Source organism: Bison bison, unplaced genomic scaffold, assembly GCF_000754665.1.
Source record: "Bison bison bison isolate TAMUID 2011002044 unplaced genomic scaffold, Bison_UMD1.0 scf7180017864303, whole genome shotgun sequence".
Taxonomy (NCBI): Eukaryota; Metazoa; Chordata; class Mammalia; order Artiodactyla; family Bovidae; genus Bison; species Bison bison.
The window spans coordinates 2,194,106-2,206,674 of record NW_011494875.1 but is presented as its reverse complement, the minus strand read 5'-3'; the positions used below and the strand labels follow the sequence as shown (position 1 = coordinate 2,206,674).

Genomic DNA, 12,569 nt, shown 5'->3' with positions numbered 1-12,569 from the left:
AGCCCAGTTCTGCCTCATAGTTGGGGGGAAAAAAGCACTATCACAGTATATGTATTAGCCCATTTTGTCTGGATGAATATCAAAAGGCTTCAGATGGGATAACACTTAAACTGGGTTGAGGATTGAGAAAGCAAGAAAGATAACCACTCTAAGGTTGGAGGAAAAGTGAAAACGAGTTCTTTTCTGATCCTCTTTATTTTCTTGGAGATGGAGAATGCTAAGCAACTTGTTGAAATGAAGATGGTTTTCAGGAGTGGGTGGAGCAATCTGGACACTAGTGGTAAAGATCTAAAATAATCACTGTAAGGGAAGAGGAGGAAACTGTTTAGGAAAAAGAAAAAGGACTGCTGAGTATTGATGGAGCAGACTCTAACTGTCCTTGAAGCCACAGGTCTGAAGTCTATCTGTCAGTAGGACCACTGTCTCCTGCAGCCCCTGGCATTTGGGGCAGGGCTATGAAAAATCAAGATTCATGCACCCCAATGCTCACTGCAGCACTACTTACAATAGCCAAGGCAGGGAAACAGCCTAAAGGTTCATCAACAGACGAATGGATAAAGAAGATGTGGTACACGTACATCTCTATATATGAGGGAATAGTACTCAGTCACAAAAAGAATGAAATAATGCCATCTGCAGCACCATGGATGGACCTAGAGACTATCAGGCTAAGTCAGATAAAGACAAGTATCCTATGATGTCACTTATATATGGGATCTAAGCAAATGAAACAAATGAACTCATTTATAAAACAGAAACAGACTCACAGAGAAAACAAACCTATGGCTACAAAAGGGAATAGCAGAGGGAGGGAGGGATAAATTAAGAGTTTGGGATTAACAGACAGACACTACCATATATAAAAGAGATAGACAACAAGGACCTATTTATACAGCTCAGGGAATTATATTCAATATCTTTCAACGTATAAGGGAAAAAAATCTGAGGAACAGTGTAGATACACACACACACATATATATATATGAATCACTTTGCAGTACTCCTGAAACTAACATTGGAAATCAGCTGTACTTCAATTAGAAAAACAAATCGATGACTGGATTACAGGTGTGCTTACCTATCAGTCACTAGATTACATTATAAAGGAAACCAAAGTAAGTTCCTTCATTGCCAGTAGAGTGAGTTAGTGATCTTTAGTTCCCAGCTGCATAGTAACATGGACAGAATATGGGGTTTTTGCCCCGACTCACCATTTTCCATTTTCTCTGCTAATACTTATGCCAGTGCCTGAGTGGACAGTGGTTCTGTCTGTCGCCTCTTCAGTCCAGAGAAGCTGACCTGGGTCTAAGGCAGGGAGGTCGGCTCCATTGCTGATCAGGACGACAGGGGTGTCCGAGGCCACAGTGCTCTGCTCCTCCAGAGGGAGAGAAGGGGCGGGGGTGGGAGGTGCTGGAGTCACCGGGGGTGGAGGGACTGAGGACTTGGGTTTGCCTGTGGTCTGCTCCTCGGACCCAGGGACAGTCTGCTCGGGTGTGAGACTCTCCACCCTGGTCTCCGAAGGCTCCCCTTTAAGGTCAGATGTGCCAGAAGTGGTTGCCTCTGAGGACAGTCGAGACATTGGCTGCTTGCCAGTTTTCTTCTTGCCCTTTATGACTCCCACTGTCCCAGTTTTGCTAGAAACTGTCTCCTTGGAAGCTTTGGGAAGAGATGAGGTGGAGGAAGTAGACGGTGAAGCTGATGCTTTGGAGCCAGTTGTTTTTCTTGAATGAGAGGAACCAGCTGAAGCAGAGAGATTTTGCATTAACAGTCCAAGAAGAAAACACATTTTAAAAACAAATAACCAAGTTGCAATTGCCAGTGACACTGTTCCCTTTAAACTCTAAAACTCTGAATAAATGCATTAAGGAAAATAGGTAAATGATAATGGTCTTGTTTTCTGCCCCCTCCCTGCCCCAACCTAGAAGGCAGCAAGTCATGCTTGAGGCCAAACCCTAAGGTACAAGGTCTTCTCCCTCCTCCAGTCTTTAGCTGAGCCAAAGAGAATGCCTCACCTCTTTGCCCTATGGTCACCTGAAAAAGTCTCTGTATGCTCCAAAGAAGGGACATTATAGTGTGGAGAGGACAAGACACCAGCAGCTACCCGGGTATAGTACAAGCTTCCTCTCATCACAAACTATACACGTTTTATGATGCCTTTCTGGGAACAGAGCAGCACACACTCAGAAGAGGCTGGTGTATATACCACCTGCTCCTTTCTGGCCAAAAGCAAATTTACTCATCTTACTGCGAAAAAGAGTGAACTCCAAACCAGCTCTCCCAGTGGCTAGAGAGAGACGCTGCCCTATCTCTTCATCTTGCAGGGGTGATGGGGCAAAGGAAAAAAAACACATGGCCGCATACGAAAGACAAGTCCCCTTCAAAACATCAAGAGGCAGAAAACAGTCTTTTTTTTTTAAACCAAAAATGTGTAAACGGGTAGTGTTTGAATAAACTGAAGGGAAGGAGTATCATTCTCAGATTTTCTGAAACTCCTTATGTTCCTAGAAGGATATCTTCATCAGAGGACAGCCAGGGTCATGACCATGGCTGCGGCATGTTGGTCTACTTCTGGACAGAACTGCCTTCAACCAAACCATTTTCAGGGAAAATAAAATTTAATCCTCTTTTTCTTTATATCATAGAAATACATTTAAACTATTATCTCACGACCTTTATGATCTATGCATTTCCCTTAATTGCTTCTTCTGTGACAAGGCTGTACATTCCCTCTTTTTCCTGAGGGATCAAACTATCTTCCACAGAAAAATTAGAAAAATCTTGTTAGATTGTGGAGCCAACCCACACTGCATACAGATGTTATTTATTGTAACTTACCTCTGGTTATAACTTTATTAAAGCCAATTGGGAGGGTCAGGAGAAGAACAAATTAAGGAATAGACAATGAGATGTATGACTCTACCAACTCTGATCTACTGAGAAAACCCACTCTTACTGTGTGTAAAGATGCAGGCTTAAAACAAGTCTCTGTGGCTTGAGGGCTTTATTGTTTTAGATACCTGTAACTACAAAAATTCTCCTCCCCCATGTCAGGGCTTGTCAATGTTTCTTTGAAATAAACAATCTTCACTTGCTTATTGGACAAACATATGAAGCATACTCCTGGAGTCTACGTACATCTGAAATTTATCTTTCACAACCAAGATACTAAAGACTTGCTATCTGTCTAATCATGATCAGTTAGGTCTTAGGTAAGTTGAACAGAATTTCTTCTACACATCAGTTCTAATTATTTTTTCTTTTAAAAAGTTCTTTCTTTTCTAACAGCAAAGTTAACTTCAGCCTTGCTTAAGAAAAAAGACAATTTTTAAGCCTAGTGTGCAAATTCATGCCATGTTAATATATTTCTCTTTTGACCATCTCCTAAAATGAGGATTTTGCTCAAGTGTTGCTCAAGTTACATTGAATTATGGCTACGATTAAAAATGAAATGCTACCTCTTCTCAGTTAAATATTTCTGTTGTTAACACGGTGTATAACAACGAGAAAGAAAAACATATGAGATGTTACTTTACTAGCAAAGCAGGTGAATGTGCTAACCTGTATCTGGTGATCTGGAGGACTAACTAACTTAGTAACACAGGAAGAATCTGAACCAACAGATTTTTTGAAACAGCATAAAACGTCTGACTAAAAATCGGGAGTTACATTTGAAATAACTTTTCCGAAATGTCAACATTATTCAAATAAAGCAAAGTTACCAAGTAGAAAGTTCCAGATGGTTACAAATGGAATATGAGTAGGATTCAGAAGGAGTATGACCAACATTCGATAAAAGGATCTTCACACGCTGGGCTTGGTAGACTTCAAGGCAATCCTGTTTCTCTGTGATAACCCTGAGAATAGCAACCTTCTTGTTCACACTAAGGGCCAGTTGGGCCTCTTTTAATAACACGACTGTACTTTGCTCTTAGGAACATCCTGAGTTAATAAATTAGTCTTCAAATAAAATACCTGGAAATAACTCAAAATTTCTCCTGAAGTAAGAGAGGACAAGCCAAGTCTATTGTGAGCTGCTGCTGTGTGGGGCATGGGGAGGTGGGTCTTCACGCCCAGGAACGGGGTGACAGTTTGGGGCTTCTCTTCAGGAAATAAACCAGCAACAGCCTCACTTGAAGCATTTGTCCTGGGGCGTGCTAGGCAGTCTGGGTGACACACACAGATACCAACAGGAGCGGACGCTGATGTGTGACGGCAGCTGGTCCCTGAGAAAATGGCCTGTAGGCCCTGCAGGCACAGCATTCTGAGACATTCATTTCAGAGCTTATTAGAAGAGACCCAGACAAGCAAGGTCAAAGGTGGACGACAGGAACACTGACAGAGAGGAACCTACTTACAATGAGTTCTGTTACACTGTCACCTAAGCCACTCTCTGAACCTGAGCATTATGGGTATAAATTACCATGGGGAAAGATCAACACCAAGGCATATCATGGTAGTTGACTTTGAGAAAGTGGCTGCTGATTTTAAGGAGAATAAGGTTTGCTAGGCACAGCAGACCTTCTAACATGGAGAGTTTTTATGCATGTGATGGGAAAAAGCCGCTCAGCATATGTATTTGGATTAATATCCTTTTAAAAGCTGGATGACAGGGGAGGCTTCTTCATTCCACTTCACTAGAATGGCAACTCCACTTTGCATTAAGCACATCTGACATGGAAGGGAAAGCTGGACACACACGACATGAAGTGACGGAATCACCCAAATATCCCCTGGTGATCTGCAGTGGCAGCTTACAACCGCACCCCTCATAACATGTTGAAGTTTATGGGGTCAGGAAGCAGACACTGAGCATGTAACGCCCAACTCTGCTGAGCAGTTGTGACTTCAGTAGAGAGTGGGGGAGGGGTGGAGCAACTAAGCGATGTGAGCCCTTTCTCATTAGAAAGATGACGATAAGATTTAAGATATTAAGATCCAGAAAATATGTCAAAGATGTGTCATGTTTTAATGTGCAAACTTGAGATGTTTTGAAAGAAAAAACCCAAGCCAAAGAACCACCCATAAACTGAAATAGGCAGGCCAGTCGAAATTTCCATAATGTCAGATCGTGCATGCTAAGTCGCTTCAGTCAGGTCCAACTCTTTGTTGACCCTATGGACTACAGCCTGTCAGGCTCCCCTGTCCATGGGATTCTCCAGACAAGAATATTGGAGTGGGTTGCCATGCCCTCCTCCAGGGGATCTTTCGGACTTGGAATAGAACCTGTGTCTCCTATGTCTCCTGCATTGGCAGGCGGGTCCTTTACTACGAGTGCCCCCCTGAGAAGCCACTAATGTCAGATCATATCGCTACTCCTCAGGCAGACAACTCCCTGTATCCTTCTACTGGGTTTTGTGCAGATAGTGGAGACTCAGGAGGAAAGATATCTATTCACCCTAAACCTAATAAGGTGAACAGATCCACTTGGTAGAGACAGCAACAAAGGAATCTCCAGGGCGTTCTCTGTGTTACAACTGAATCCGCTGGTGTTACATCCAAAGATGCCAGACACCAAAAAGACTGTTGTTCCTAGAAGAAGCAATGAACCCACCCCAAAGCCAAGCACCCTAGACTCAGCCCCACAGAGGGCATACTCACCGGCCTCTCGGGTTGCATTTCGGCTTGCCGGCTTGGGTGGTGGGACGGGGACCTGCTTACCAGGAGCCTTGGTGTTTTTTTTAATAGGAGGCACTTCGTCACCCTTGGGGCTGGCCCCAGCAGCGGCCCCTTTTGGAGGCACAGGTGTTTTTTTGGGCTTAGGTTTGGGTTTAGGCTTAGGAAGAGCTGGAGGGGGTGGAGCAGGAGTTGCCGGTGTTTCAGAGTGGTTTTCAGTGTTCTCTACAAATGAGAAAGTGAACAGAAGCAGACTGATACAGACACACACCATATAGACAGGAGCAAGGCACAGGGCGACAGTGATACAAGCACGTGGCTGCTTAGCCCCTGGGAACCAGCGGGGCTTCTGCACCAGAGAGACTGAAGGCTGGGGTAAAGGAGATCAAAGCCTGAAAACCAACCTGGGGTGTGTTCTCCAGGTCCCTTAATCACTTCTGCGATAAAACAGAGTTACACAACTGACTGTGATGAGGTTTAGGGTGAGTGTAAATGTCCACCATCAGGGGCTGACACCTGGATGAGGGGTTGCTCGATGATGATGTGGGTATGCGTGCTAAATTTTTAAAGAAACCAAAGGGCCCAAGGAGTGGCAGATCAGTGCGTTACACACACCGCCATGGGGTGAGGGCTGACTGCACAGCTATGGCTGGACTCAAGGTTACCCTCCACTGAGGGACTTTCTCAGGAAACAATCCCCATCAACTTGAAAGGGATGTGTGCCCCATGTCTGTCTCACTGTGGTCAAAAAAAATCAATTATTTTCTAAGCAAAGGGAGACTCTCTAAAATCTGGTACAGGAAACACAATGCACTGAAGAATAAACTATTTTCTACTATTAAATTTTTCTCAAGCTCTCCCAGTGTACTAGGGCAGCTTCCTATTTTACTCTAACTTCCTCTGACCTTTTCAAACAGTGTCACAACTGTAGGTAGTGGAGGGTGCAGAATCCAAAAGAAAAAAAAACCACACCAAACTTGTTTTTTCATGTAAACACAAGTAACAAGTTTGAAAAGATAAAGGTTAATATTCATTAAAAAAAAATCACACCTACAAATAGAAGCCTCGTGTAAGATTTTGCATAACTAGAGGAGTATCTGTCATTTTAAAAAGTGGAGATGCTGAATGTTCATTCATATTTTCATATCCTTATCTTTTCTCATTGTGACTAATTAAAATTAGAATACAATTTGGGTCCAAAGAGCTAAGCAGCATTTGTTTCAAAGTGGAGCACAACAGAAAACATAAGACAGTGTTAAGACAAGCCGTTACTGAAGATGTTGTTCTATTGTTAAATGACCAAGAAAGGATTTTAATATTGAAATGCATCTTATTTTATTATCTCTTTCGTTTCATTGCTCACCCCAGTGCATGTGAAGTGGGGACTCCTCCCCTCTTTTCTATATCCCCATCAATGCATGTATAACTACCATAAAAGTGATTTAAAGTGCAGTAAGTAATGGATAAAACTTTTCTTTTACCTTTCCTCAGTCATGAAACCCACCCACCACAACGGCCCACATGGAGCCCTCCTGAAACATGAACTTAATTGTACACATAGTCTGAGCTCCTCAGTCAACATTCATCAGAGGCTCCTTTGTATGTCTGCCTTTCTGTTTACACATCTTGACTCCTCAACTAAACTGCTGAGAGTCTTTAATACAGGAATGGCTCTCCTAACCCACCTGGTCTGAACCGAAAACCAGTGCATCACCAAGTGTTAGTCAGGGCTGAGAAAGAGATGAGTTGACAGTCACTGAAAACATCGTATTTTAATGTAAAACTTACAAGTACACACTGACTTGCTAGTCTTTTGATTCAGGGTAGAGGACTGTTCTTTCAATACACCTTTGTACCTTTAGCCTCCTGCATGATAATCCAGCCCTATAAGAGCACCGTCCAGACTGAGAGCCAAAACCATTGATCTGCTCATTTGTTACCTTAATTCTCTCTTGCTACAACCTTCACATTTCTTATTCTCTGCTTTTATGCCATATGACTGGGGGATCTATTTTAGATCTGCCTAAAGGTTTTCAAATTCTAAAGTTATCCAGCTACTGGGTTTGAGAAGGAGATGGTTCCCTCTGTGACAGTTGGGAATGACAACCCCTCCTGGATTGAGAATGTACTCATTACACAAAATTTCTGGCCACTCTTGGAGAAGCACAGTCCATCCTCCTTCCTCTGTAAGTTCTATCAATTATCTCTGTGTGTTTGCCATATGGCCGATGTTCATGTTCATTCTGTGGCGATTCCTAATGGGTACGTGTGTGTGTGTATGCATGCGCATGCATGCAAACAGTATGCTTTTCTGACTAAATTATGACCTCCTTTTGTCTGAAATGTTATATCCCATCAAGCATGATGCTCAAAACATTATGTCTATTCAGTGAATGTGACTTGAGTCAGCTGATAGATATTAACACACACAAGAGTTTGTAGGGAGCAAACTCTGGGATCTGGGAGACAATGAACATAAGTCAAGAGGTATTTTTTACTATTACCATATGATCTGAAGAAAAGACAGATGGCGGAGAGGAGTACCATGTTTTCAAGAGGAGGTTGGGAAAGGGCTGCCTATGCGGTCTGGCTTGATGAGGATACTACATGTCACAACAACAGTCTGGAGGTGAGTGGCTGACCACTACACTTCAGGTTTGCCTCCTTCCACTACATGGAGAGTCAAGTTTAACAACACTGAGAACTGCAGGCAGCCTTCACCTTGCCTAGAATGCCCTTCTGCCCCCAACTCCCTACTTCACCTGACTGCTTCCTTCTGGTCTCCTCCAGGTCTCAGTTTGGAAATATCTTCCTCTAAGATCCAATTTGGTACCCCTTGCAAGCTCCCTGGCTTGCTGTCCTCAGGTCTCCCAGAGCACTTTGCATCTTGCACTGCAGTGGCCTGTGTGCATGCTGGTCTCCATGTAGGCCACGATCTGCTTGAAGGCAAGGATGTCTCTCATGTTCACTGTGCTCTTTCCCTGGCCCTGTGGCCAATATCTTCATGCTCACGTGGGGAACAAATGCACACAAGTGACCTGTTACTTCATGGAAAGCCCTCTACAATGACTCAATAGAAATAATATCTGATACTTTTTCAGATTTCTCATATTTAATACCACACTATATTTAACAGATTGCAGATCAGTTTTTCTGCCTCTTATAACTTTATTGAGAATGAATAATGAGAGACTAACAGGCCCAGAAGGCTTACGGGAAAAGTCTCCAGCGATAGGCAGAAAAGGCCCCACTGCTCCAGCTCCAGAATAGGACCCTTGGGAGCCTCTTGGGAGCCCCAGAAATACCATGAGTCCTAGGTGGAACCTACCCACAGAGTAGGGTGAAGGTCATTTGCCATTTGTTTGTTCTCTTTGATGCAGATGTTTCAAATATTAAAATGCCAATATGCTGTCTTAAAAAGACACACAAGCATCCAGGTTGGCATTAGTTTTGCAAATATAACCAAGTAACAGGTGAAACGGGTAAGCTGACTTGATGCAAAGGGAAGGGGAACACTGAACCCCCAAATAAAGGATGAACTGAGAACATGGGAAGGCGGATTTGAACAGCAGTAAGCTCACATAAGAAGTGAGATCAGAAGAGGAACAGAGGTAAAAGTGACTCTTAAGCTATTTTTTTTTTTTTTTTAGAATTAAATGCTGTCTTTCCAGAGCAATGAATGGTTTGTTTAAAAGGTATTTTCTATTTAACATGATACTCTGTGATGTTGGTTAGGACTGACATTCTTTTTAGTGTCAGCAAGTGGCTTCCCCTCACTCGCATGGCTTCGGTGGGGACACTGCCCACACAGTGAAAGGGAGGCTCCTCTGTCTTACTAGGGCTGTGGTAGCAAGACCAGCATTTTCATCTCCTCAGGTACAGACCAGCCAAAGCATGATGCTATCTCGGACCTTATTTGACCAAAAAGAACAGAATGTACTAGTCCAAAATAAAAAATAAGAAAACAAAAACATCTCTCAAATATCCATGAACCTATGAAGTCTGCCATCTTTTTGGAATGTCCAGGCCTGAGGGTTTAATTAACATAAAACTGTCAGTAACTTTTTATTATGCTGATAAAGCAAACACGTCCTTTGAAGCCTGTCCAGTCCACTGACTGATTCTCCACATGGACAAGGAAGGCACTAGAGATGGCTGTGTTACATGATGAAGGATGTGATCCTTGAATGTGAAAAGGCTGGACCAGGGAAAAACCACATGGATTTGAAATTTAACAGGGTGGTGAGACAGGACAGTTGGACTGAAAAAAAAAAAAGAGAAAAGTAAAAAAAAAAGAAATCACTGCATCAATGCTTTCACCTAAATACTCTTAAAATCTATTCAGGTCTGTTTTCATTTTATTTTCCAGGAATCGTATCACTAAAAACATTAGTAATTTCTTAGAATCAGTATTCTTAAGCATAACCAGAGTTGTTCAACAGAAAGACTAAAGTAAAGCTCCATGAGCACCATACTTAATACTGAATAAAGCAAAATAATTAATAGAGGCTTCTAAAAATTTTAAAGGCTAATTTACATGCAAATAATAAGATGCTATGGACTTCCTGAGGAGATGATCTTAAATTATAACATCTGTCAAATGTTCTTTCATTCCCTTTGTCTTTGGAGGATCTGGGTCAAGAACAGAGGAAGAGAAGTTTCCTTCCAGCAGTTTCTAAGAGTCTTCAAAATGCCTAGAAAGTTCAGATTAGGTCTGACAAATTTTTGCCATCCAACTCAGAAGGAGACATTATGGAAAACTAGCCTGCTTCCTGACGGTTCATTTATATGTAGCAGGAAATCATCTAAACTGTTCCAACGAAGGCTTATTTTATGGGCATTTCAGTTCAGGCTGCATAAGAGGCTTGGGGGTTCCTGCAACTGTGATAGGTGTGGTATTGATAATGCAGTCTATCAGTGCCCAGGAACCTGTGAATGTTCTGGGTATCCCTGACAGACATGTATCTTGCAGTTCTGTAATTTACCACAGTATTTCACACATGAAACCAAAGTCTCAAAAGAAAGCTTCGGGGAATGGCATAATTGTTTCTGGCATATTTTAAAATTTCCAACTGCACAGACAAATCATGGGGCAGAGGCTATAGCCACTCCAGCAACCCAGATCCCTGGCATTACTAGGAACCATTCCTGGTCTCCCAGAAATGCCTGAGCCTGGATCAGAACTACAGTGTTGGGTGTGTGGATGCCACCAGCCAAGCTCCCACTTCGGAAGAGGCACTGCTGGGCTGAGTGAGCCATCCTGTTTTGCTACTCCTCCAAGCTGAGCTGCTATAATTGTCAAGTAACCCGCAGAGAAAGGTGTTTGGACTGCTGGCTTTTTTTTTTTTTTTTTAAAGAAGACACTGAGATAAAACTTCTGATGAAAGGATAACATTCCCAGACATCTCTAATGATAGAAGAAGCCACCACTTCTGATTCTTACCATTAATTAGCCCTCTTTAATAAAATAGTAAATGATGTGCTTATAAAATAGATGTATCTACCTGAGGAAAGCATCCCATTTCTCTTTGCTAGTTATCATTTCTCTCCTTGTATTTGCAGAACTCCTCTCTACTGGTCTCAGGGTCACTATGTGGAGCCCAAGACCTGCTTCTCAACTTTGAGCTGTAAAAGAATTGGGGGGTTTCTCTTGATTTTACCTTTCTTATCTTCTGCCTTTTCCTCCAGAGGTGTTGTTTTTTCAGCTACAGAGCCATTACCTTCTTCAGATCTTACTACATTTTCCTCTCGGGTAGATTCCTCTCCGATGGGTATCATGTGCCCGTTTGAATTTTCAAAGTTAACTGTTACATCTCCATCTAAAAATGGGGAGAGAAACACCTAGATGTCTAACTTTGATGGCTTTCTTAAAACCCAGTTTTTCAGGTACTAGGACTGTAGGGTTCAGATTTATGTTTCAGACCTGGGAACCAAATACATTCTGGACTATTTTCACCATGTTTTACTGAATAATTCATTCAAATGAAAGAGCTAGGAAGTTCTTAGTGTTGGGGGAAAGCAGCTATGGAGGGGGTACCCAGATGCCATCTCAAGGCAGGAATGAGTAACCTAATTATACAATATCCCTGGACAGGAGAGTCCCTCTCTTCTTGGACTTAGTTTTGGTTGAAGTCACACTTGGGAGTCTCTTTGTCATTCAGAAACTGAACGATAAAAGGAGGAATCTGAAAAATGGAATAAACATTTTTAACAAGCACCAAAAACACAAGGTGAATGCAAATACACAAAAAACATGAAAAGCAATTACACATACAAACAATTAGTGGGAGACATGGACATTTCCAAGCACCACTGTCTCCAGAATATTATATCCATGACATGCTAACTTTACACGGTAATACACCCTCTACTCTACTCAGGGAAAGATGTCAGTAAAGCTAACTCTATTTTCATTTTCTTATTTATGGAAATATTAAAATGTACTCAGGGAATTGTTGTATATTGCTGGCCAAAAAGTCTTTAAGCTGGGTCAATAATAATTTGAAAACATTAAGAAAAACTGTTAAGAAAAAAGCAATTAGAGGGCAGTTTTTAAAAATCACAACTGAAATTAAAATTAAAATTTAATGTTATCTAAACCATAATTAATTTAACACCCATGAATGTTTATAAATTTCTAGGAGTTTCTAAAGTAAGAGAGATTTTGCAGAAACTCTTAATTCAGTGATGCTTGAAAATTCAACACTAGTTCATATCAGGAAAATTATTAATGATAATATTTTTACTTAGCAAACTTGAAGAAATGTATAATAGAGCTAATTTTAGGCAAGTTTGATTAATTTTACTTTGGCAATTATTCTGAACAGAATGACCATCTCCTAATTTTTCTTTAAATATGATTGAATTGCTTTGGCTCAACATAAACTCCACTGGCTTTTTTGACAAAAACAAATATGGCATTTTTAACAAGTAAAATACATATAATGCAATCATAT

General features: G+C 41.6%; 1 protein-coding gene across 4 annotated transcripts in view; it reads right to left on the bottom strand.

Annotated features, from left to right (window-relative positions):
* Window positions 1–12,569, bottom strand: part of PHACTR2 (phosphatase and actin regulator 2) — a 146,863-nt gene that overhangs the window by 49,663 nt on the left and 84,631 nt on the right. For 2 of the 4 annotated variants that reach the window (XR_826280.1, XM_010851467.1), the window contains exons 4-5: window positions 11,274–11,432; window positions 1,212–1,740 (exon numbers count right to left, since the gene is read on the bottom strand). Coding sequence is in view for 3 of the 4 variants with exons in the window: in XM_010851467.1 (XP_010849769.1) it covers window positions 1,212–1,740; window positions 11,274–11,432 (688 nt within the window). In the remaining variant the exon portion in view is untranslated. Of the gene's footprint in view, window positions 1–1,211; window positions 1,741–5,598; window positions 5,839–11,273; window positions 11,433–12,569 lie in introns of all 4 variants that reach the window. The other 2 variants (XM_010851469.1, XM_010851468.1) reach the window with 2 other exon arrangements.